We start from the raw sequence: 25,482 nt of genomic DNA, 5'->3' as shown, positions 1-25,482 counted from the left end.
AGCAGTAGAGCATTGGCCCAGCATGTGGACGTCCCAGGTTCAATTCCCAGTCAGGGCACACAGGAGAAGCGACCATCTGCTTCTCTATGCCTCCCCCTTTTCTCTCTCTATCTCTCTCCATTCTCCTCCCACAGCCATGGTTCCATTGGTTCAAGCGAGCTGGCCCTGGGCACTGAGAATGGCTCCATGGCCTCTGCCTCAGGCGCTAAAAATTCACTCTGATTGCAACAGAGAATCGGCCCCAGATGGGCAGGACATCACCCCCTAATGGGCTTGCCAGGTGGATCTTGTTAGGGGCACATGCAGAAGTGTCTCTCTGCCTCCCCTCCTCTCATAAAAGATAAATAAATAAAGTAGCTGTTCTTAAATATTCTCCAAAATGTATGAAGTACCCAAGCCCAAAATTCATTCTACCTCATACAATCCACCTCAACTGGTTCGCAACCATGGGGACTAAACACATAAAATAATATTCATTTGGAGTAGGACTGGGACTACTAAAGCAAACGAATAGATTTATAATCTAGAGAATAAGGATGGGAATTTTGATTAATGATCAGATTCAAACAGCTTGAGAATATAAACTGAAGGATCACTAGTTATTAATAATTCCAATTTAATTAATTAAAATCAAATTTGGAACTTCTTTATTTCAAGGGCTCTCAAAAGCCCAAGCATCAGCTAAAATCTATCTTGTAATTAGATGATTAGGAACTTAATACAGCAACAATTTTGCTTCGTACTGAAGTTGAATGCTGCTCTGTGCTATTTTTTTAAGTTTACATGCAGATGCTTACTCTAATTTAGTGATGCAACCCTTAACTAAAAAATTTTGAGCATGCATTCAAATTCTACATACTTATTTATAAGTATTATACATGTCCTACCGTAACATATCATGCATATTAAAAAACAAAAGACAAGGCCCTGGCTGGTTGGCTCAGTGGTAGAGTGTCAGCCTGGTGTGCAGGAGTCCCAGGTTTGATTCCCAGCTAGGGCACACAGGAGAAGCGCCCATCTGCTTCTCCACTCTTCCCCCTCTCCTTCCTTTCTGTTTCTCTCTTCCCCTCCCGCAGCCAAGGCTCCATTGGAGCAAAGTTGGCCCGGGCACTGAGGATGGCTCTATGGCCTCTGCCTCAGGTGCTAGAATGGCTCTGGTTGCAACAGAGCAACAACACCCCAGATGGGCAGAGCATCGCCCTGGTGGGCATGCCGGGTAGATCCCGGTAGGGAACATGCGAGAGTCTGTCTGACTGCCTCCCCGTTTACAACTTCAGAAAAATACAAAAAAATTAAAAAAAATTAAAAAAAGACAAAACTGAAATTGGATATAATGAGAAAAATGTTTTTAAAAGGCATAGCAACATTTCTTGCAGTACCCTAATGCAGTAGTCCCCAACCTTTTTTGGGACACGGACCAGTTTAATGTCAGAAAATATTTTCACGGACCGGCCTTTAAGGTGGATGGATAAATGTATCATGTGACCAAGACAAGTGTCAAGAGTGAGTTTTAGACGGATATAACAGAGAGAATCTGGTCATTTTTAAAAAATAAAACATCATTCAGACTTAAATATAAATAAAATGGAGCCCGACCAGGTGGTGGCACAGTGGATAGAGCGTCGAACTGGGATGCGGAGGACCCAGGTTCAAGACCCCGAGGTCGCCAGCTTGAGCGCAGGCTCATCTGGCTTGAGCAAAAAGCTCACCAGCTTGGACCCAAGGTCTCTGGCTCGAACAAGGGGTTACTCGGTCTGCTGAAGGCCCGCGGTCAAGGCACATATTAGAAAGCAATCAATGAACAACTAAGGTGTCGCAATGAAAAACTGATGATTGATGCTTCTCATCTCTCTCCGTTCCTGTCTGTCCCTATCTATGCCTCTCTCTGACTCTATCTCTGTCCCTGTATAAAAAATAAAAAATTAAAAAAAAAAAAAAAAGGACATAATGTAAGTTATTTATTCTTTCTCTGCGGACTGGTACCAAAAGGCCCACGGACCGGTACCGGTCCACGGCCCGGAGGTTGGGGACCCCTGCCCTAATGTACTACCTTGAATATCTCCTCAGGAAAAACAAAGCCTACTTGTAGATCACTGGTCTGGTTCCATCAAGTACCAGGGAGAAAATCAAACTCCACTATTGATTTTGGTTTCTATGTAACACTGTTAATAAAATTTAAAACAAATACCTGCTGGTGGAAAAGTTCTTCCTCGACAATCACTTCAGCTGGTTCCTCCTCCCCCTCCTCCTCCTCTTCTTCAGGTATGGTTGTTTTAAAGACTGTACTTCTTTGAGCAACCTCCTAAAAACAAGAGTAGTTTGATTTTAACTTAAAACCACATTTAAAATCACAAAGGTTGCGGGGGAGGGAGAACTCATCTTTGCTTAAGTTTAAGAAATAGCATTCCTACATCAGGGAATTTTTTTTAAGTGGTTCATCAGTAGCTTTAGCTGCTGAACAGGAATTCTTGCATAATTAGTAGCGGTTCTTAGATCTTCAATATTCCCTGCAGGGGAGCTACTGGTATCCAATTTGAAATGCCTGCTGCGAAGTTTCCACTGCTTTTTATCCCACTCGGTCACTAAGAATCCTGTAAATGACTTGGCACACTAAATTCTTATAACACTGGCTTGGCTCCTGGCAAAGAGAAGGTGTGAAATAAATGCTGAAATAAATGAAGTTAAAGGCCAACTGTGTGATCTCGGGACCGTGGTGGCAAAAGGACCACCTGATGAGTGAGATGACAAAGACGAGCTCCTCTCATTCCTTCAGCAATGGGCTCCTCTCCAATGAAATGGAATCAAGACAAATGCATGCTGTCTACTAATAATAACTTACTAGTGAAGTTCCAATGGAGTCCACACATAAAACAGACCTGCTGTCATTCATTGGCAGAGGAACAGACATAACCATTTCCATTTCCTACTGAAAGGCTCAGACACAGACGACTTTCCAGCAGAGGCTGCTGACTTGCACGAATGCAGCAGGGTTTTTGTTTGAGCACCAGGCTAGCCCGATGATCTGGCAGCCAGTGAGTGTCCTAGAGTGCTGCAGAGCGCCTGTTTCACTCTGTGCTGTGCCCTAAGGTCACGCAAGAAAGATAAGGCCTCCAGGGGAAGAGGAAGACCGAAAATGCCAGTGAAAGCTTATCTGAAATTTAACACAGACCAGCTAGTTTAACATGGTGGAGGACGAAAACCAAAAGTGTCACAGAAATGAGACTCCAACTTTATTTTATTTTATTTTTTTCCACTGTGCGGCCCAGTTCAGTGCCTGCAGCCTATGGGCAGAGGCCAGGCAATGGTTCAGGGCCAGTTTGCTCTGGCATGGGGCACTATGAGAGACCCAGGGGGACAGGCCTGTCATAAATCCAAACCCATGCATAAGACTTCAATTGTTAATATGTCCAAGGATACACTCTGTGACTGAAATCAGGTAACACAGTCGTATTTTGTGGGGAACTTTAATAACTGTTCAGGGCCGCGGAAGGTGGACCATTTTGAGTCTTTTAATTCACTGGACACGTCAATTCTATGGTCAATCAATTGTTACACATACAGATAGCCATTTTACAAGTATCTGCCTGTTTTAACCAACTTAGCACTAATAAAAAAGCATGAGAATCTTTAGATCAATTACAATTCCCTGAACTAAGACATCAACTGGGAGATGGTGGCTCACCATACAAAACAGAAGGGTTCTCAAGAAGCTTCCCAAGTAACCAGCTTTCCTCAGCTCGTCTTAAAACGCGGGGGGGAAATAAAACTGTTACAGAGTCCTCACATCCTAGCTCCCAGCAGCCTGCGCCAGTGTGCACCTCCCATATGGAGCTGGCTCTTCAAGCTCATGGTGCAACAGGACTGTAGGCCTCAAACGAGCTTAGAAAACAACCTGCCCAACATCATTAATTACGAATCACTTCAACATAACTACTTCTTATGTAGGCCCGCAGTTAAGCACTTTTCATTTGACAACATTTAAAAACCATGATTCTAATGTAGAAAGGCTAAATGGAAAAATGAATGAGCTAATACTGTCTAAAATTTTAGACAGAAAAATAAATAGAGTAAATTTAGAAACAAAAGGCCTGACCAGGCGGTGTGGTACAGTGGATAGAGCGTTAGACTGGGACGCAGAGGACTCGGGTTCAAAACCCCAAGGTTGCCAGCTTGAGCGCAGGGTCGCTGGCTCGAGCAAGGGGTCACTTGGTCTGCTGAGCCCCCCCCCCCAGTCAAGGCACACATGAGAAAGCAATCAATGAAAAACTAAGGTGCCCGTAACAAAAAATGGATGCCTCTCATCTCTCCCCCCCTTCCTGTCTGTCTGTCCCTCTCTCTGTCACAAAAAAAAAAAAAAAAGAAAAATAAAAAGAAACAAGTTATTAGGTTTTTGGCCCAGGAAATTGTTATTACTCAAGATGCTCTAAATGCATTTACAAAAAAAAAAAAGAAAGAAGTCCCCTCAGCAAGACACCTAAATGCTCTAAGTGCCCGGGAAGGCACACACAAATGGCCCCTGTATAAACTGAATGCCGGTCCGCCTGGGGAGGCCTTGGGCACCTGAAGGCACACCCATCTGTTCAGATGTACACTGACACCTGCTAGGACCAGCTCACGTGCTCACCTCTTCACAACTCTGCACTCCATAGTGATGTGCTGGTGGCCAAAACCCCCACGGTGAAAGGACTTACAGCACAGAAATCAGTCAACGATATAAATCAAGTTTTCCTTTGTTAATGGAGAAACTGACAGTTTATGATGTCTCTGTATACAAAAGTAAGCAGTGGCATATATGATATAAAAGTTTCAGTTATACCTATATTCTGCAAGACACAGAGACTGCTTTATTTTTTATTTCCCTCCTACGGAAACATTTTAGTTACTGTTTTTAGTCATCTAACACCCCGTCCCTCATTTCTCAGTAAGAGTCCCCAGTTTCACCTGGATACCTATCTCTCCCATGGAGATGGGACGCACATGTCGCAGGAGCCAGTGTGAGGCAGCTGTGGAGGGGGACGGAAGCTGAAGCCTGAACTCCGTCCCTCACTCCAGGAACTGGTTTAGAGGTAGGCATGTGACTCAAGGCCCAGGACTCGGACCTCACAGGGAAAGATGCTCTTTTCTGAACGAAGCCGGCCTGCAATAACAGGCCTCTCGGAGAGCCAGCAGCTCTCCGGAACCCACGAGGGAGACACCCGGGAAGCAGAGACAACCAAGATCCTGGGGGACGCTGGGGAGCCCACAGATCAAGCCCACTATCTCTAGATTTTTGCTTTTGTGAACACATATTCCCATTATTTTAAAGCCAGTTTAATTGAGTTTTCTGACATTTTCAATGATTTAGCAAGAAAAAAAAATACATCAAAAATTAAACTGACTTTTATGACAATTACCTTCAACCTTACAGAAAAGTGGTCTTTTTGGTGATAATTATAGATTGTTACAAATATGGTTTGGGACCTGCTGATAAACATGGTCATGCAGAATTAAATATTATAGATGCCAAAAGTACTCATCTGATAATCACAGAAAATAACTATATTGTGATACTGCACTTGCTTCTGACAGAAGTCACTTAATAGAGCCTCGCAAGCAGGAAGCAATAGTTTGTAAAAAAAAAAATAAATAAATAAATAAAGACAAACCAACTAGCTAACCTGACAGTCCGTGGTTTGAATTATGAAGGGAAACCTGAGCTTGAGGTAGCTTTACGGAAATGTCATCGAGGCCTGACCTGTGGTGGCTCAGTGGATACATGTGGACCTGAAATGCTGAGGTCGCCAGTTTGAAACCCCGGACTTGTCAAGGCACATATGGAAGTTAATGCTTACTGCTCCTCCCCCTTCTCTCTCTCTCTCTCCCTCTCAAAATGAATAAAATCTAAAAGAATTTTTAAAAATGTGCCTAACCAAGCAGTAGTGCAGTGGATAGAGTGTCAGACTGGGATGCTGAGGACCCAGGTTCAAGACTCCGAGGTTGCCAGCTTGAGCGTGGGCTCATCTGGTTTGAGCAAAAGCTCACCAGTTTAGACCCAAGGTTGCTGGCTCGAGCAAGGGGTTACTCGGTCTGCTGAAGGCCCACGGTCAAGGCACATATGAGAAAGCAATCAACGAACAACTAAGGTGTTGCAATGAAAAACTGATGATTGATGCTTCTTATCTCTCTCCGTTCCTGTCTGTCTGTTCCTATCTATTCCTCTCTCTGACTCTGTCTTTATAAAAAATAAAAAAATAGGCCCTGGCCAGTTGGCTCAGCGGTAGAGCATCGGCCTGGTGTGTGGGGGACCCGGGTTCGATTCCCGGCCAGGGCACATAGGAGAAGCGCCCATTTGCTTCTCCACCCCCTCCCCCTCCTTCCTCTCTGTCTCTCTCTTCCCCTCCCGCAGACAAGGCTCCATTGGAGCAAAGATGGCCTGGGCGCTGGGGATGGCTCCTTGGCCTCTGCCCCAGGCGCTAGAGTAGCTCTGGTCGCAGCAGAGCGACGCCCTGGAGGGGCAGAGCATCGCCCCCTGGTGGGCAGAGCGTCGCCCCTGGTGGGCGTGCCGGGTAGATCCTGGTCAGGTGCATGCGGGAGTCTGTTTGACTGTCTCTCCCCGTTTCCAGCTTCAGAAAAATACAAAAAAAACAAAAACAAAACAAAACAAAAAAACAAAAAAAAAATTAAAAAATAAAATTTTTTTTTTAAAAATGTCAGTGATAATACTATCTACTACCTCAAGACACATCCATGTTATGTTCTTTGTTTACATGTCATTGTCTCTATTGTGTGGGTTTTTAACCCTGCTGCATTCCAAATATTCTATTAAGATCACTCATAACCGGGAACACAATTATACAAGAAAAATGCTATGAATGGCAACTAGGTTCTATGGCTCACAAAAACTTATTTCATCTGCCTTATAATAGTGCTTTCAATCTGAGCGAATCACTCATAACAATGTTTTGAAAGCTATGTGCTCTCTGCCAGTTTCAGTTATTGGGGAGACTACCAGCAAAGGAGCTGCAGTAATTCGAGCACTTCGGTGGCAGCACCAGCAACAGCTGGGCAGGATTCCAAAATGCCGGAGGCAGCAAGCAAGGGCTCTGCAGAGAACAGGAGGAGGATCCAGCACCTCGAAGTCTGTGAGTTACTAAAAGCACTTGTAAACACCCCCCAACCCTACGGACCCAGCAGGTATTTGGAGGTGAACGCCTCAGATGCACCCCAAAATCTAGCATAGCTATACTGAGGTCCACAGAGAAAAAAATCAGATGTGTTTCATTGACAGCCTCCGTCTGACAAGCACTCCTCATCCTTCAGTGAATTCCATACGTAGCAGTCTGATGGTCAGCATGTGTTTACAGTGAGGGATGGATGGGAAGAAGGCCACGCCCAGTATGCAAATATCTCAGACCCCATAATGAATGCTGTTAATTATTTTATTTCTCTAAATTTAAGTGAAGGTCCATGTTTGATATTTTTAAAAAATGTATCCAGTAAATTCTTATTAAATATCTATTATGTGCCAGACTCACTGCCAGGAAAGACTGAGAAGCGTCTTGCCCTCATTGTACTCACTACCCTCGCGAGAGCATGAGCTGACCAGCACAGTGCAGGGATGGCTGCCCCCAGCACCGCGGGACCAGAGCATGAGCTGACCAACACAGTGCAGGGACGGCTGCCCCAGGCACCGCGGGACCAGAGCATGAGCTGACCAGCACAGTGCAGGGACGGCTGCCCCCAGCACCGCGGGACCAGAGCATGAGCTGACCAGCACCGTGCAGGGATGGCTGCCCCCGGCACCGCGGGACCAGAGCATGAGCTGACCAGCACAGTGCAGGGACGGCTGCCCCCGGCACCGCGGGACCAGAGCATGAGCTGACCAGCACCGTGCAGGGATGGCTGCCCCAGGCACCGCGGGACCAGAGCATGAGCTGACCAACACAGTGCAGGGACGGCTGCCCCAGGCACCGCGGGACCAGAGCATGAGCTGACCAACACAGTGCAGGGACGGCTGCCCCAGGCACCGCGGGACCAGAGCATGAGCTGACCAGCACAGTGCAGGGACGGCTGCCCCAGGCACCGCGGGACCAGAGCATGAGCTGACCAGCACAGTGCAGGGACGGCTGCCCCCGGCACCGCGGGACCAGAGTATGAGCTGACCAGCACAGTGCAGGGACGGCTGCCCCAGGCACCGCGGGACCAGAGCATGAGCTGACCAACACAGTGCAGGGACGGCTGCCCCCAGCACCGCGGGACCAGAGCATGAGCTGACCAGCACCGTGCAGGGACAGCTGCCTCCAGCACCGCAGGACCAGAGCATGAGCTGACCAACACAGTGCAGGGACGGCTGCCCCAGGCACCGTGGGACCAGAGCATGAGCTGACCAGCACAGTGCAGGGACGGCTGCCCCCAGCACTGCGGGACCAGAGCATGAGCTGACCAGCACCGTGCAGGGACGTCTGCCCCCAGCACCGCGGGACCAGAGCAGGAACCCCTATGGCAGCGGTTCTCAACCTGTGGGTCGCGATTGGCCCGCGACCACGTCTTCATTCAGACATAGCCAACTCGGTGCATGTGTGTGGTTGGGGACACCAGGTTGACTATGTGACAGGTGGCAATTGGCATGGTTCTTACAGGAGTTCTAGGACTGACAAAACACACTAGCACATCTTCACAGAGTTTCACAAATGATCTAAGAGCTAGTGACAAGGCTAATAACATAAGCATTCACTAGAGGCCAGATACTGTTCCAAGCATCTCCCAGAGATTGTCTCATTTATATTATTCTCATTATATTAATATTATCTCGCTTATATTGTCCTATTATCTCCATTTTAAAGAACACGAAGGGCCCTGGCCGGTTGGCTCAGCGGTAGAGTGTCGGCCTGGCGTGCGGGGGACCCGGGGTTCGATTCCCGGCCAGGGCACATAGGAGAAGCGCCCATTTGCTTCTCCACCCCCACCCCTCCTTCCTCTCTGTCTCTCTCTTCCCCTCCCGCAGCCGAGGCTCCATTGGAGCAAAGATGGCCCGGGCGCTGGGGATGGCTCCTTGGCCTCTGCCCCAGGCGCTAGAGTGGCTCTGCTCCTGGCAGAGCGACGCCCCGGAGGGGCAAAGCGTTGCCCCTGGTGGGTGTGCCGGGTGGATCCCGGTCGGGCGCATGCGGGAGTCTGTCTGACTGTCTCTCCCCGTTTCCAGCTTCAGAAAAAAACTACAAAAAAATAAATAAATAAAAAAAATAAAGAACACGAAGAGAGGTGAAGGGACCTGCCCACAGGCACAAAGCCAGGCTGCAGTGGATACGGGTACAGGACCTGAACTGACTTGAGCCTGCGCTAATAACCGGTGCTTTGATGCACCCCCATTTCATTCCTAAATGCTGAAGTCCGCTTTACCTTGAATTACTCTTACTCGGCAGCCTTGGTATGATAAGTAATCAGTCACTCTACATTTCAATTTTATCTTTGCAAGGCCAAGGAAATCACACTTGCTCGATGAACTTTCAGGTGAAATTGACATCATAGTGGTACTGATGAATGGCCATACCTCTCCCTGAGAATTTTTCAGTACAACCTTCACATCTTCGCCAGTGCCCCAGGAGTTCTGGTTCTTCCAGATGAGGTCAGTGGGAGGACTGGCTGTGACACCAGCATTTGCAGCCCAGATCTGGAGGGGGAGAGGAAACGACATCAGTTTACTCAGAACCCAGCTATCCCATATGCCAAGGAGAGCAACTTTATGATGAAAGCTCAACACCCTGTAGGACTAATTCTAAGTCTCAGAACCGTCCCCTAGCTTCAGACCTGCTATCTTAACTAGCTGTATCAAGCAGAACCCACAGAACTTATCTAGGCTGCAGCTTCCTCCTCTGATAAATGACAATGATGACACAGGGCTCTGAGGTAAGTTGCCTACGCTCACATCCTAGCTCCTCTCCATGTCAGTAACCTTGAGGAAGTTACTTTACTTTTATCATCCATAAAAATGGGACAGAAATAGTTCCTATAATATGTGAGATTGTCATCAAGAACAAGTGATTACCTAGACAGAGAGGATGGCTCGCTGGATGACTATTAGCTCTCACCGTTAGCGTTCTGTTATTCTATGGGTTTTATGGGCCGTCCTTCATGCTAAGGGAGCCCTCTGACCCCCACCCACAGTATCTACCCTCCAGCTGTCCACAGCAGGAAATGAGATGACTAACTTCTCTCAAATCTCCTGCAGCAGACAGCCTATCGAAATTAGTCATAGAAATTGGTATGACTCCCAGCAGGAACAGTGTCACGATACCACACAGTGTGCAAAATTGAACTCCAAAGAGAATACAGGAAATGGACAAATCATCCATTAGTCAATAAATAATATGACTGCTACTGAAATAGGAAAAACAAAGAAAATAATTATATTTTCCTTCTCATCAGCGTGGAAATTCTGCCATATTTTTAATGTATTTATTGGTAGAAGAGTGTGGGTAAAGTGGAGGAAACTTTAGAGTAGAAAACGTAGATCTGAACCCTGGACAAACCACCATGGCTCTGTGAACCTCAGTGTCTTCATCTATAGGAAAGCCCTGCTCTTTCTAAAAGACCCCAGGAAAATAGCAAAGCTCTCAAACCCAGAAATTGTTTTCCAACATAAAGGGCTATCTGATGGCTAAGGAAGACTAGTGATGGTATAGGTAGGCAGATATACTTTTAAATGGGAAAAATAATCTATGAATTACTGATCAGGAGAGCCCTTTCTCTTTTGATGCTGATTGGAAGCTTCCAGATCTTCCAACAGCATCATAAATAAAAAGGGCCAGCGAGCATTTTTTGGAAGAAAATGGAAAAAAGGAGCTGGATCTGGCCAGACTTTCAGATTATGAGGGAGGATGACAGTGTTTTCCTAATTGCAAGTAATACTTCTCACTAGTCCACATGGAATCACACAGTTGGTTTGGTATTAATAATAATCATAAAATATCAGTATTTATCATAACCTTCCTGAGTAATTTAACCTAATATTAATATGTCCAAGACCAAGTTGCTCAATATGATAGCTATACATGGCTTGTGAGCACTGAAATGTGGTTGGTCCAAACTGAGACACGCCGTAAGGACATCGGTAAGATGGAAGTCTCAGTTAGAAAAATACGTCAAGTATCTGACATAATTTTTTATATTGATCACGTGTCAAAATTACAATATTTCAGATATAATGGGTTAAATAAAATGTAGTACTAGTGTTAATTTCACATCTTTCTTTACTTTTTTTAGTGTGGCTCCAAGAAAATTTATAATTACATATGTAGTTCTCTTATTTCTGTCCTAAAGTTTTAAACTCATCTTTTTTTGGCGGGGGGGGGGGGGAAGGGGGTGCTCGGTCCCTCTGGGGCGTTGCTCTGCTGCAGCTGGAGCCATTCCAGTGCCTGAAGTGGAAGCCATGGAGCAGTCCCCAGCACCGAGGCCAACTTTGCTCCAGTGGAGCCTTGGCTGCAGGAGGGGAAGAGAGAGATCGCAAGAAAGGAGAGAGGGAAGGGTGGAGAAGCAGATGGGCACTTCTCCTATGTGCCCTGACCGGGAATCAAACCCGGGACTTCCACACACCGGGCCGACGCTCCACTGCTGAGCCAACCCGCCAGGGCCTAAACTCATCTTTGCTATATTGCCTTATACAATCTTATAGAACAAGCACTTATCACTACCATGTTCCAAAGAGCTTCTTCTCCCATTTAATGCTACCAACAGAGAAAGAAAATGTATTACACTATCTTATACGATAATTGAGTTCTCCAAGAGCCCTATAGAACTGTATCTATTTAGTCCCTGGGGAACTATATGCAGTGGAAAATGCAGATGATTGGCATAATGGTCTCACATTACTTTAAAGAGATAGAGCACAAACTCAAATTTGAATCTTCTGAATTAAAATGTTCGATACTTTCCACTACATTATGCAGCTTCCATAAGACATATAATAAGGCTGAGCAATTTTCTCTCACTATAGTAATTACTAAGGAGAAGAAAGGATAATGTAGTTAGGATATTTGTTCCCATTTTTACCCATTATAAAATTAGCATCTGATATTTTCACAATGTGGCTTCAAGCTCTATGAATACATTTTTTAAAAGAAAAGTTCTACCTCTTGAGCCTTTGATCTTATACACTAAGTAAAGTTTGTATCGATCAAAATTTAAAACATGTTTAATGTTTTTAAAAAAGAATCAATAAAAAGTCATCTCTACATTCTTTAGCAATGAAATAGTGACTTATTTAAAATCTCTGTTAAAACTAACATATTTTATTTGCTAAAACTACTTACTAAGGAAAAGCAAAGGAACCTTGTATTTGATCAATGATACATACTTCTCTAAAAAGTGAGTAAATGATATTTAGTAACTACTAAAGAGGTGATATTTCAGCACATTGCAATAGAGAATAATTTAGAACTCAAAACAGAATCAGAATGGCAGTAGGCCAACTTTCTAAATCTAGAACCTTTGATACTATGTAAAAACCACATGTAACTTGCTAACGTATTATGTTTAAAGGAGTGACACTTTACAGCAGTGCCTATCACCTAATGGACTTCTATAGAAAATGCACGTAGGTCCCTATCCCAACACTAGAGATGGTGGCAGGGGGGGGGGGGGGGGCTGGACACCAAAACACTATGCAGATGGTTGATGCTCGAGACTAAAGACTTGCAGTAAGGCAGACAGACACTAGCATTAATAGATTATCTTCCTAACCTGTCTTTATGCCAAACAGTATCTTCTGAATTACCCTGGGCTACATTTATCAGTCAAGAGACTGCTGTTTTCTATCTACTGGGATAGACAAAATAATAAGAACACATAGGTCAATTCTTTCATTTTTAATAGACAATTGCCACTCTCAATAACACAGAACTTTTAAAATCTTTAAGAGCACGTGTGATTCCCTAACAACATTAAAGACATTTTTAATGCCCATTTCTAAAATGCTTCTCTTTAAGCCAAAAATTTTCTTGAATTACTTTCGCTGTTAGCTAAGACAATGATGTTAAATGATGACCACATTCACTTACTGTCACAGTCTGGCCCGCCTTCAGCACATATCTTGAGGTATATTTGTAACTGACTGATGTGTCTCCAATTTTTCTGATCATCTCCCAGCCTCCCATTGGTTGATCCTATTCACAGAACAAAATAAGGTCACTTCAAACATACAGAAAGTTATGGAATAATAACAAATAAATTTATACAAGCAGTTAATCTGGCTTTATGGCTTTGTCTTTCAGCAAAATAGTAACTTCGACAATGCTGCAGTATTAATTATTGCTTCTTAGTTTTTAAGAGGACAAAACTGGAAGAAAGCAGATGTGAACCAAACTAAATGGTCATATTCACTGCTAGAGCAGGTGGGCCTTTTAAATTTACAACACATCTGTCATGATCATAGTAACAAACACCTCATACTTGATAAAACTCTTAAAATACAGACAAGTTTAAAAACAGAAGGAAGAAGAATGTCTCTTTTCTGCATCTATACTGCTCTGCCCACTTTTTTTTTTACAGATATTTATTTATTTATCTGAGAGAGGAGAGAGACAGGGGGGAGGAGCAGAAGCATCAACTCCCATTTGTGCCTTGACCAGCCCACTTTTAACTCTTTTACCTTAAGGCATAAGAGGTTCAAGGGGCAGAGATACAACGAGCCAGTCCCAGGTGCCAGCTACCAACTCTAGGCCCCAAGCCACTAGGCCTGACACCTGTGGAAAGGTATGGGGATGTTAAAGCAATTAGCTATGCTGATTTAGAGCCATCTCTGACTCAAAGACAAGAATAAACCAGGCTCGGAGCCAGCCTCAGAATAGCTCCAAACAGAGCTGCTGTGCCTTTTGAAAAATAGCCAAACTACAACAATAGAGCAGTGGAGGCTACTCTGTTCTTTAGCAGTTGAAGTCGTGACTAAGGCTTAGAACCGGTCCCTTCGTGTCAGAACTGCTAGTGCTCCTTCGCCCATCCAAGTTATTTCCTATTCCACATGCAAGACAGGTATAGCGCTGGTGAGAAAGGGAGTGATTTTCACAAGCTACATATGACATATCCCTGAACATAAAATTCAGACAGTGACACTGCTCCCCTTGCCCCTGGGCCTGCCTTCCCTAGTCAGGGAGGACCTTCGCTGCTTGAACCCCCCGCTCGAAACTTCAGAATTCCCTATGAATATTTTATGTTCACTTTTAAGCAATTTCAAGGCAGGGGTTTATACTATTCTTGATATACATGAAATCATTAGCAATCATTCATTCATTTATACAGAAAACCACTCCCTACATCCATCTGAGTCTGGCTCATATGTCCTTCCTCTCATAAAGGTAATGGCTGTGAAAAAATAGCCACCATTTTCACCCACACTCCACATTTTCCCGACACCTGGCCAGGCCAGGGATAACAGTAATTCACCCTCAGGGAGGCCACTGTGGCAAAACAATCAGGAGTGAAAAAAAGTGCCCTGGCTCTCTGGTAAAGAAGGGCTGAGGAAGAAAATCTTTAAACCACTAAAAGCACCAACTCCTCTTTCTCCTCCTATTTTAATTTCTCCTTTCTTCATGAATTTAAGTGAATACCACTGAATCCAAGTAAAGGCTAAGGAATTTTACAATTGCAAAGGTAGCCCACCAATCAGCAAAGTTTGCTGGGGAAAAAAACGGGTGTTTTTCACCTGTTCGGAAGTGTTCTTCAAGCGGATGAACTTCCCGTCCACGTCGATCTCTTCGATGCAGACATTGCCCGTGGCGGAGGCGGAATGCGAGATGCTGACGCTGCTGCTGGCCTCCGACTCCTCCACGTCCACTCTCTTCCGCTTCCCTCTGGTCGTGCGCACGCTGCGACTCGAGGATGCTCGCGACACTGTCACTCGGGAAGAGGGGCTCGGAGAGAGCTTCAATCTGTACAGCAGAAAGAGCATGTTCTGTTTATGAAACACATGTCCTCCCCACCTTAAAGAAACGGGTATTCACGTCCTGCGCATGTTGCTGAGGCAGAAATACCACCTATTACTCCCCACACCTCAACTCCTAGCACCTAGGTGTTAAAAGAAATGACAGAGACAATATTTCAAGTTGCCTTTATTGTCTTAAAATAAAACCCAATCCCATTTGCTTTTCTTTACCTAAAAAGGGTGGGGGGCAAGTAGACTATGAGGTCGGGTAACACTGAAGTTACTCACCTCTCTTCTTCGCCTTCTAAGAGCTTCCTGTAAGCACTGATTTCCATGTCCAGGGCCAGCTTCACGTCGAGAAGCTGTTCGTAGTCGTTCAGCTGTTGCTGCATCTGATCTCTAATCTCCGCCATCTCCCTCTCTTTGTCAGTCAGCATGCGCCGGGAGTTGTCTCTCTCTTTAGCAAGCAAGTCCTCCAGCTCTTGAATCCTCTCCAAGCATGCCCTAGACTTCAGAGGAAGGGAACAGAACACACTGACTTTCTAGGAACCGTCCCACATTAGCGCGAGGCAGCTATTTTAAACCACACGCCATTTCCTGGACCAGGAAGCAAACAGAACCCTAAGGAATGTCTAACATTAGAATTCAAGAGATTTTGCTTTTAAGAAACTAAAAACCAAAATCCTTCCAATAAAAAAATACAGCCCACAGGTAAGTTTTGGCTTATAAAAGACTAAAAGAAGATATATCCATCAAACATGTCATAAATGTCCATATAATTTTTCAGTATTTGACTAAATAAAACAAAATTTTAAACTGTAGTTTTATTAAAGTCGAGTCTAGCTGCCCTATAAAACTTTTCTCAGAAGCATAAATTAACTAAAAAAGATAACTCATTGGCAAAAGGAAAAAAGGGTAAGTGTCTCCATTTTGGAGAATTGCTGGAACTATTCAGAGAGAAGAGGGATTCTGGCTCCCCCTCGGGGCCGGTGCCCGCTGGGACTGCTGCGCGCTCGCCCGCTCGGTCAGCACGCGGACACTGCACAGTAGAGTGCGGTCCCTGAAACAGAACTGTAAATATACAAACGCATCAGATTACAACGCAAAGTACAAAATACATATCCGTGAGTCCATACTGATATAAACAAATAACTGAATAAGCAGGTTTATAAATAGGGGGAGAATAAACCTTTACTTAAGAATTCCCTTTAGCCTGACCAGGCGGTGGCACAGTGGATGGAGCGTCGGACTGGGATGCAGAGGACCCAGGTTCGAGACCCCAAGGTCACTAGCTTGAGTGCGGGCTCATCTGCTTTGAGCAAAGCTCACTAGCTTGGACCCAAGGTCACTGGCTCAAGCAAGGGGTTACTCGGTCTGCTGAAGGCCCATGGTCAAGGCACATATGAGAAAGCAATCAATGAACAACTACGGTGTTGCAATGCGCAACGAAAAACTGATGATTGATGCTTCTCATCTCTCCGATCCTGTCGGTCTGTCCTTATCTATCCCTTTCTCTGTCTCAGTTAAAAAAAAAAAAGAATTCCCTTTAATAAATGAAGACAGCCCTGGCCTGGCCGGTTGGCTTAGCGATAGAGCCTTGGCCCGGCAAGTGAAAGTCCCGGGTTTGATTTCCGGCCAGGGCACACAGGAGAAGCGCCCATCTGCTTCTCCACCCCTCCCCCTCTCCTTCCTCTCTGTCTCTCTCTTCCCCTCCCACAGCTGAGGCTCCATTGGAGCAAAGTTGGCCCAGGCACTGAGGATAGCTCCATGGCCTCCACCTCAGGCACTAGAATGGCTCTGATTGCAGCGGAGCAACGGCCCAGAGCCCCAGATGGGCAAAGCATTGCCCCCTGGTTGGCATGCTGGGTGGATCCCTAGCCAAGCTCATGTGGGAGTCTGTCTACAGCCCCTCTGCTTCTCACTTTGGGGAAAAATAAATAAATAAATAAATAAACAAACAAATAAATAAATATAAATGAATGGGAGAGGGAGGGAGGGAAGAAGGAAGAAAAGAAGGAAGGCAGGCAGTCCTGCTTCAGGATGTAGAGCTGGATTCCTGCCCATCACTGGACAGTAGGCTGGACTGGGTGACTTGCTTCTCCAGAAGAAAGTAGCAAAGGGGGGAAACAGTAATTTGACAGTGGAGAAACCTGGCTAACACCACCTTCCCCAATGATGAAGTTAACATCACCAGGGATATAACGTGGATGTCATGTAATACCTGCTATGAGGTAACAAGGGCACTTAGAACCCGTAACTCCAGTCTGAGCATGAGAAATGCACCAGGTTAACCCAGTTTGGGACGCAGTCTACAGGACACCTAGCTAGTTCTCCTCAAAACTGTCATGGGCATGAAATTCCAGGAAAGCCTAAGAACTGTCACAGACCAGAGGAGACTACGGAGACATGTGGTACCCTGAACAGAAAACTGACAGTAACAGAAAATGTGGCAAAATCCAAATAGTCTAGTGCAGTGGTCCCCAACCCCCAGGCCACGGACCGGTACTGGTCCGTGGGCCATTTGGTACCAGTCCGCAGAGAAAGAATAAATAACTTACATTATTTCCGTTTTATTTACATTTAAGTCTGAACGATGTTTTATTTTTTTTTAAATGACCAGATTCCCTCTGTTACATCCATCTAAGACTAATTCGATGCTTGTCTCGGTCACATGATACATTTATCTGTCCCACCCTAAAGGCCAGTCCGTGAAAATATTTTCTGACATTAAACCAGTCCATGGCCCAAAAAAGGTTGGGGACCACTGGTCTAGCGTCTCGAGTCCAGTTGATAGTAATGCGCCAGAGCAAGCTGGGTGGAGGTGTTCTGAACAGAAAGTCCACCCGAGGAAAACGAGAGTTCAGGGGGCTGATGACTTCTCATTGGCTGAGTTGCAATGGCTCCCCGACCCCAAAATAGTAACACACCAATGTCAGTGTCTTAGTTTTGACCACAGTAACATAAAATGCTAACAATGGGGGGGAAGTGAATGAGGGAGATAAAGGACTGTCTGTACCATCTTTCCAACTTTTCGGTAAACCTAGACTTATATCAAAATAAAAAGGTTGTTTAAAAATAATCAATCAATTAATTACAATTCAGAACAGCATCTGACATTCCATATCAGAAAAATGCATTCATCTTAAGAGTGATACCAAACATAATCCCTGCCTCTGAGAACTTGCATTTCAATGCATTTGCAAAAAACATGCTATAAATCGACAACTCCTTTTTATTCCTCTCAGGTTTCATATAATTTCTTTTCTCCAAAAGAAAAAAACATATATAAGTTCAAAATGTCTCTTCTTTAATCAATCTCTTCACTTTATTCCCCACGTGGGAGGTAGAAGCGCAACAAGGTAGAATCCAGGATGAGAGACACACACTCCCCAGGATTTAGAAATAACCTCTGGGCCTAGACTTGTAAACCCCAAAATGTGCCTGTTTGTCTGCCTTTGATGCTATAGAGTTCAGAGGGAAAAAATCAAAATGTAGGCATAAAAAAGTTTTGAAGTTATTCTGAAATCATTTTGTAGTTTAAATAGAAATATTTAAATTATATCCTAAATAGCTGTCCTATATTTGATATGCAATGAAATACATAGAATGCAACATAAGAAACAAGCCTAGAGCCTGATCGTGCGGTGGCGCAGTGGATAGAGCGTCAGACTGGGATGCAGAGGACCCAGGTTCAAGACCCCAAGGTCTCCAGCTTGAGTGAGAGCTCATCTGGTTTGAGCAAAAGCTCACCAGCTTGAGCCCAAGGTTGCTGGCTTGAGCAAGGGGTTACTCAGCTGAAGGCCCGCGGTCAAGGCTCGTATGAGAAAGCAATCAATGAACAATTAAGGTGTTGCAATGTGCAACGAAAAACTAATGATTGATGCTTCTCATCTCTCTCCATTTCTGACTCTGTCTCTGTTAAAAAAAAAAAAAAGAAAGAGCCTGACCAGGAGGTGGCGCAGTGGATAGAGCGTCGGACTGGGATGCGGAAGGACCCAGGTTCGAGACCCCAGGATAGCCAGCTTGAGCATGGGCTCATCTGGCTTGAGCAAAAAAAAAAAAAGCTCACCAGCTTGGACCCAAGGTCACTGGCTCGAGCAGGGAGTTACTCAGTCTGCTGAAGGCCCGCAGTCATGGCACATATGGGAAAGCAATCAATGAACTACGGTGTTGCAATGAAAAACTAATGATTGATGCTTCTCATCTCTCTCCATTCCTGTCTGTCTGTCCCTGTCTATCCCTCTATCTGACTCTCTCTCTGTCCCTGTAAAAAAAAAAAAAAAAAAAAAAAAAAGAAAGAAAGAAACAAGCCTAGATTCTTCTTCCCAATTCTGCCGTGAACTACTGACAAGGTTCTTGGCACTCACTAAACAAGTATCCACATTGGGAAAATGAAGAGGTCTAACTAGAGTGTCTGTAAGATCCCATCTCTAACACTGAAATTGTATAACTGACTTCTAATAGCCTTGGTTTTTTAAATTTCATAATATGTAACAGTTTATTGTACTAGTTTATTATTTTCTAATTACAAAAAGCAGTTTCCATAGTCTAGGTGTTAGGATAACAAAAATTAGATATGCTTTCAAAATGCCACTGGAGCCTGACCAGGCGATGGCGCAGTGGATAGAGCATTGGACTGGGATGTGGAAGGACCCAGGTTCGAGACCCCGAGGTTGCCAGCTTGAGCGTGGGCTCATCTGGCTTGAGCAAAAAAGCTCACCAGCTTGGACCCAGGGTCGCTGACTCCAGCAAAGGATTGCTCAGTCTGCTGAAGGCCCGCAGTCAAGGCACATGTGAGAAAGCAATCAATGAACAACTAAGAAGTCGCAAAACGCGCAACGAAAAACTGATGATTGATGCTTCTCGTCTGTCTCCGTTCCTGGCTGTCTATCCCTGTCTATCCCTCTGACTCTCTCTCTGTCTCTGTAAAAACAAAACAAAACAAAAAAACCCACAAAAAAACAAAATGCCACTGGAGACTCCTGCAAGCCAGAGACTCTGACTGACCAATTAATTTGGCCTAAGTAAAAAATCTGGGTAGAAATGATAGAAATGCTACAAGCAATGTATGAAATTCCTAATTCCAAAGCAGAGCACTGCCACCATCTTGTATTTAAAAATACTTTCTAAAGTCAAAATTTTAAAGGCTCTGTCAATTTTAAGTAAAATTTAAGAAGTACTTCACTAACACGAGTCATGTGGCTGAGAGGAAAGCCTGCGGTACCGGGCAGCATGATGAAATTGATATGACTCAACAATACTATTAACATATACAACAGGAAGGTATCGAAAGAGGTGGCTTGTTTTCTTTTTCATGATCTTCCTAAGGCTAAAATTTATCAACTAATTGGAATGAAGATATTCCTCCTCAAGATATAGTTTTTATCATAAAATCTGATACCTGGAATGACTAGAGGAAAGGATCCCTGCTCCCCGCCCCACAACAGAGAAATTTAAAACCATTTTGGTTGAAGGAGGTGTGCCTCTCCTATTTCCACAGGAGTCAGCTCCAAGAAACCCCTGGGCCCCACCTCCCATCGTTGAAAAGCTAACCTGAAGTTCTATCAGAGGAACCTGCAAGGATGGAGACATAACTAACTGGCCAACAGGGAAGCAGAGACGCCGCCACATCTCACAGCCTCCCACTGCTCCACCAAGGCTGGGCAGCCTCCAGCTGCACAACAGCTGCACACAGCATAGCCCAGTGGGTTACGCCAAAGAGCAGCCAAATAGTAATAATAATAACAACAACAATAACAATGAATAGGGAAAGGTAAAATTGAAGGAGAGGGGATAACTGGAATATAATTTATTAAATGGAGAAACAGTAGTAAATATCAACTCCAAGTAAGAACAGAGAAGCCTATTTTATGAACGGTAACTGTAAAGATGCTGTAATGGAAAAAAGATGGTCTGTTAAAGGCCTGAAAGAAAACCTGTGCAGAGAGTGGTGTAAAGCGGGAAACTGGGAACTAGGAGAGAAGCCCACTGGTCAGTCTGCAGGCTCCGGGCAGGTCATCAACCCAGCTGGGTCAGTGGCTGAACTGACTGAACTCAAAGATCCTTCCAGCTCTACTGTTACATGATAACTTCAAAATATTGCCAGGGCAAAATACTTCTAAAGTAATTTTTACATTTATGTTGTGAGTAACATAGTACACATGTAGGCAATGTAAAAGCTTCAAGTTTAATTTTTTTACTTTACCCTATTTATGTAAGTCACTGTCTGCTTTGTTTTCTAGATTCCTGCAAAAAGTGTTTTCAGTTTTATAACCAAAAAAAGTTTACTAAAGAGAAAAAAGAAAACATAAAAAGAGTGGCCTGACCAGGCAGTAACGCAGTGGAGAGAGCATCGAACTGGTATATGGAGGACACAGGTTCGAGACCCCGAGGTCGCCAGCTTGAGCGCGGGCTCATCTGGTTTGAGCAAAAAGCTCACCAGCTTTGGATCCAAGGTTGCTGGCTCGAGCAAGGGGTTACTCGGTCTGCTGAAGGCCCACGGTCAAGGCACATATGAGAAAGCAATCAATGAACAACTAAGGTGTCGCAACGAAAAACTGATGTTTGATGCTTCTCATCTCTCTCTGTTCCTGTCTGTCTGTCCCTATCTATCCCTCTCTCTGACTCTCTCTCTGTCTCTGTAAAAACAAACAAACAAACAAACAAAGACAAAAAAAAGAATAAGATAAAGTTTAGTCTTATATGGAAAGTGTAAAACGATAAAATGTCCTGCTTTATGGAAAACAGAAGCTGGTTACTTTCCAAGTGATCGCGGTGAGCAGTAAACTAGAGCATTCTGAGCACGGTGTGGTTGTGTCTGTCTGTCTGCGGCATCGCCCTTAGACAGAAACAGATTTGAAGCAGTGCCCAGCTTGCTTCAGCAGCACCTAGGGCATCATCACGGACAGACAAGTACCCACTCAACGCAACCGGCAAGGCAGTCATTCGTCACTAGGAGCACCGGTGAATGAGTGCACTGCGTTCTTCCACAGATAAGTGCCATCTCCCAAGGTCCTGATTAGGTAGTTCATGGACTCAAAGAGCTTGTCTAGACACAAAGCATTCACCGCCCACAAAGACGTTCTGTGTGTTTTTCTTCATTGTGGCTTCCAAATGTGATGAAAAAGGAGTTTGTTAGGCAGAACACTGTGTGGAGATGAGGCTGCCAGGTGGGTCAGAAAACCTGGGCCCTGAGCTCAGGCCAGGGCATAAACCAGCAGCTTGCTTCTTCAAAGGCAACTGCCTTAGCTCCGGGTGAGCTGTTAATTTAGGAATAGTCGTCTGGCAGAAGGACATTCAGCAGTGCAGAATGAAAACACCTGGGCACTACTCAGCAGCACAGACACTAAAACCGGAGCACACGGAAGATCCGCACGGCCCCTGTGCAAGGACGGCATGCATTTCAGGAAGTGTTCCTAATATTTTTTTAAAAATTAAGAAAAGGCCCTGGCCGGTTGGCTCAGTGGTAGAATGTCGGCCTGGCGTGCAGAAGTCCTGGGTTCGATTTCCGGCCAGAGCACACAAGAGAAGCGCCCATCTGCTTCTCCACCCCTCCCCTCTCCTTCCTCTCTGTCTCTCTCTTCCCCTCCCGCAGCCGAGGCTCCATTGGAGCAAAGATGGCCCGGGCGCTGGGGATGGCTCCTTGGCTTCTGCCCCAGGTGCTAGAGTGGCTCTGGTCGCAACAGAGCGAAGCCCCAGAGGGGCAGAGCATCGCCCCCTGGTGGGCAGAGCATCGCCCCCTGGTGGGCGTGCCGGGTGGATCCCGGTCGAGCGCATGCAGGAGTCTGTCTGACTGTCTCTCCCTATTTCCAGCTTCAGAAAAATACAAATTGATCAATCAATCAATCAATTAATTAATTAATTAAAAATTAAGAAAAAAAAGAAAAAATCTGGGGAGCATTGTGAAACCAGAGTGCAAAAGGCTCCCCTCTCTGCAAAGTAGCATCAGGCAGAGCAGAGCCAAGTGGACTGCCTCAGTGGAGGTGGCTTTCACGTTCTGTTTTGGTTTGTCTTAGGGGAAGAGGCTTGCTTACCTCTTTCTGTAAATTAGAAAGCTGAGATGACAGGCTCTCAATTCTCATACGACTTTCCATCAGTTCTTCCCTGGCACTGTTGACAGTAGAAGTATTCATCTCTGACGACAGCCTGGCATTCTCGAGCTAAAAGAAGCAAACCATGGTCAGTCTTATCTAGTGAATTAGAACAAACAAATAAGGAAGCATGATTCATCTCACAGCACTTCATTTCAAACCGAAGCCCTGCCGGTAAGTGGTTGATGAAACAGGAAAAGCATCACGAAGCTGGCTGACGTGGGAGAAATTACCTTGAGCGTTTCAATGTCTGAGAGCTTTAACAGTGCTGGGTTTTTACCCAAAGTTCATTACGTCAATATTTCACCCATTATATCTCTAAATGTCTCAGATAATTCTGCTAATAAGGTGACTGGGCAGTAGCAATTTAACCAGGGTGATGGTTGTAGGAAAACAAACATCACCTATCCCTACTGCCACTAAATAACACAGAATATAAAGAAAATAGACAGAAACCACTAACTGATAAGTTATTTGAAACCAAATAGAAACACTTCCTTTCAGAAGCAAAATACAGCTCCTCAGGTAGATTCGATATCTTGTTCCTCCGAATGCCCGCCCCATTCTGTTCTGTGTGTCTTGGGCACACTGTCATATCTCTCGTCTCTTGTCTGGCTCCCTCTAAGGCCACAGTCTATGTGACAGGTTGATCCTTCCTCTGGTTACTCCACTGCCCAGCACTGAGTAAGTGGTGGACAGCTGAATGTGGGGTTTAAAAGACCTCTCCCTTCCACGGACCAATCACTGCTTTATAAAAACACAAACAGTTTAAGGCCATGCAATAGAAATTATTTTCAACACCTCTATGATCCTAGTTTTCTAAATCTTCCACTAATAATTCTTTTTAATCAAATCATGTAACATTGAACACATGGGGTAAACCATTTACTAGGAAAGCATCTACTTGATGACTGGATTTTTGGACGGTCTACTTGTACAAGTGGGAAGTTTCTACAATATTTTTTGAATAAATGAATTCAGAGGAAGAAATATTTGACTTTCCATTTGGCCTTTGTTCAAAAAAGCCCCAAGTGTGGTGGTCACTACCTGTGCACAATGATGCCGAGGAAGTCAGAACCAGATGCGACCAAACACCCTTGACAGTTACCCGGATGTGCAGGACAGCACGATTGGTAGTTATTATTGGAAGGAAAGCATTTTCAGATGGCTTGGATTTTACTACTACGACATGACAGGAATGATCAGTGGAACATAAAGATAAACCCTCATCTCAGATAAAATTAGAAAACCCTATTTTCTTGAATAATTTCTAGTAACATTTACTTTAAAGACAACTGCTGCTTTTTAGAGATCCACTTTCTATATTCATGGAGACTAGGGGAATTCATTTGAGAGAACTAGACAAATCAAACATCAAGTCCTGCTCTGCAGGCGGCCGTGAAGGAACGGTAAGAGCTGAAAGCCGGTCCCGGGAGAGGCGGGAGAGGCACTCACCTTGGCGTGGTAGGTCTGCTCCAGCTCCTCCTTGTACAGCTTGACCTGGGCGTCGTGCTGTTCCCTCATCTCATGAAGGGCCTGGGCCAGCTTGTACTCGTACTCGATCTGCCGCCCAGAATCCACCTCCACCAAGCGAGTTTCATGCTTCCTTCTGGTCTCATTAATCTCCTGGGTGGGGGGTGGGGGGAGATAAAACCAAGTTAGTTACCATGGCTGCATGGGTACAAGTCTGAGTGACGCCAGAGCCATCTACAGTTTTATATACCAACCTCCTCATGTCTGTCCTAGGGCAGGCCTGTGAATGCACCTCTTTGTCTTTGTTTTCAAATGAGAGGATTTTTGAAAGGAAACTAATGTTTCTTTTCAGTAGCATAGCTATTTATTTACCTGAAAGAAATGGTCTGGAAGACTTACTAAAATACCAAGAATCATGGATAACTATGTACACTGAAGAGTAATTGTTTCTCAAAAGTGTCATTTTGATTATCCTAAGGACACCTCTGAAAAAAGAAATCAAATGAAATGTCCTTGTCAGGACAACTTCAAGGAGAAGATTGGTGCATAATAAAACTGTTTTCCTGCAATAGTAGGCAGAGCGAGCTAATTTACATGACTAAGAACTAGTGCTAAAGTATCAATGTCAATTGATAAAGAATCGCAACTACTTTACTATCTTGAGTACACAGGACAACAATTCACTACTAAAGTATAGAAATGTAGGCATGATCCTTCGCTTTATGTTTTAAGGAACTCTCAAAACTAGAATGGCAAGGAACACAAGTCCAAGAATAAAATTTCCATTCCAGCTTCCAGCTCTGAAAATATAATGGTTGTCTTTAATTAACAATAATTAAAGAGGCCACAAGAGGGGGCTAAAACCCACTGAAGTTCTTGTTCCAGTATCATCTTACAGCAAGTGTTTTTCTGTGCCTTTCCTCATCTTTCTTGTAACAGGTCGCTGCAGAGGAAAATGCAAATGCACTGGGCAGAATAAAAAAAACAGGTTCAAACTCCACTTCTGCTTGCTATTAACCTCCCAGGGCT

At 44.6% G+C, this 25,482-nt stretch overlaps 1 protein-coding gene and 1 non-coding gene across 2 annotated transcripts in view; both read right to left on the bottom strand.

Moving 5' to 3' along the window:
- LMNB1 (lamin B1) overlaps positions 1-25,482 on the bottom strand; it is a 59,276-nt gene that overhangs the window by 3,088 nt on the left and 30,706 nt on the right. The window contains exons 4-10 of the mRNA XM_066274241.1: positions 24,436-24,606; positions 22,924-23,049; positions 15,179-15,399; positions 14,672-14,897; positions 13,032-13,136; positions 9,527-9,646; positions 2,189-2,302 (exon numbers count right to left, since the gene is read on the bottom strand). Coding sequence (XP_066130338.1) covers positions 2,189-2,302; positions 9,527-9,646; positions 13,032-13,136; positions 14,672-14,897; positions 15,179-15,399; positions 22,924-23,049; positions 24,436-24,606 — 1,083 coding nt within the window. The remainder of the gene's footprint in view (positions 1-2,188; positions 2,303-9,526; positions 9,647-13,031; positions 13,137-14,671; positions 14,898-15,178; positions 15,400-22,923; positions 23,050-24,435; positions 24,607-25,482) is intronic.
- Positions 3,252-3,383, bottom strand: LOC136337132 (small nucleolar RNA SNORA42/SNORA80 family). The gene has a single exon (XR_010731832.1). It is a non-coding gene; the product is annotated as a small nucleolar RNA SNORA42/SNORA80 family (small nucleolar RNA).

The sequence above is a fragment of the Saccopteryx bilineata genome, chromosome 4 (genome assembly GCF_036850765.1).
Source record: "Saccopteryx bilineata isolate mSacBil1 chromosome 4, mSacBil1_pri_phased_curated, whole genome shotgun sequence".
Taxonomy (NCBI): domain Eukaryota; kingdom Metazoa; phylum Chordata; class Mammalia; order Chiroptera; family Emballonuridae; genus Saccopteryx; species Saccopteryx bilineata.
The sequence above is the reverse complement of the archived record's forward strand: the minus strand, read 5'-3'. Positions and strand labels throughout refer to the sequence as shown.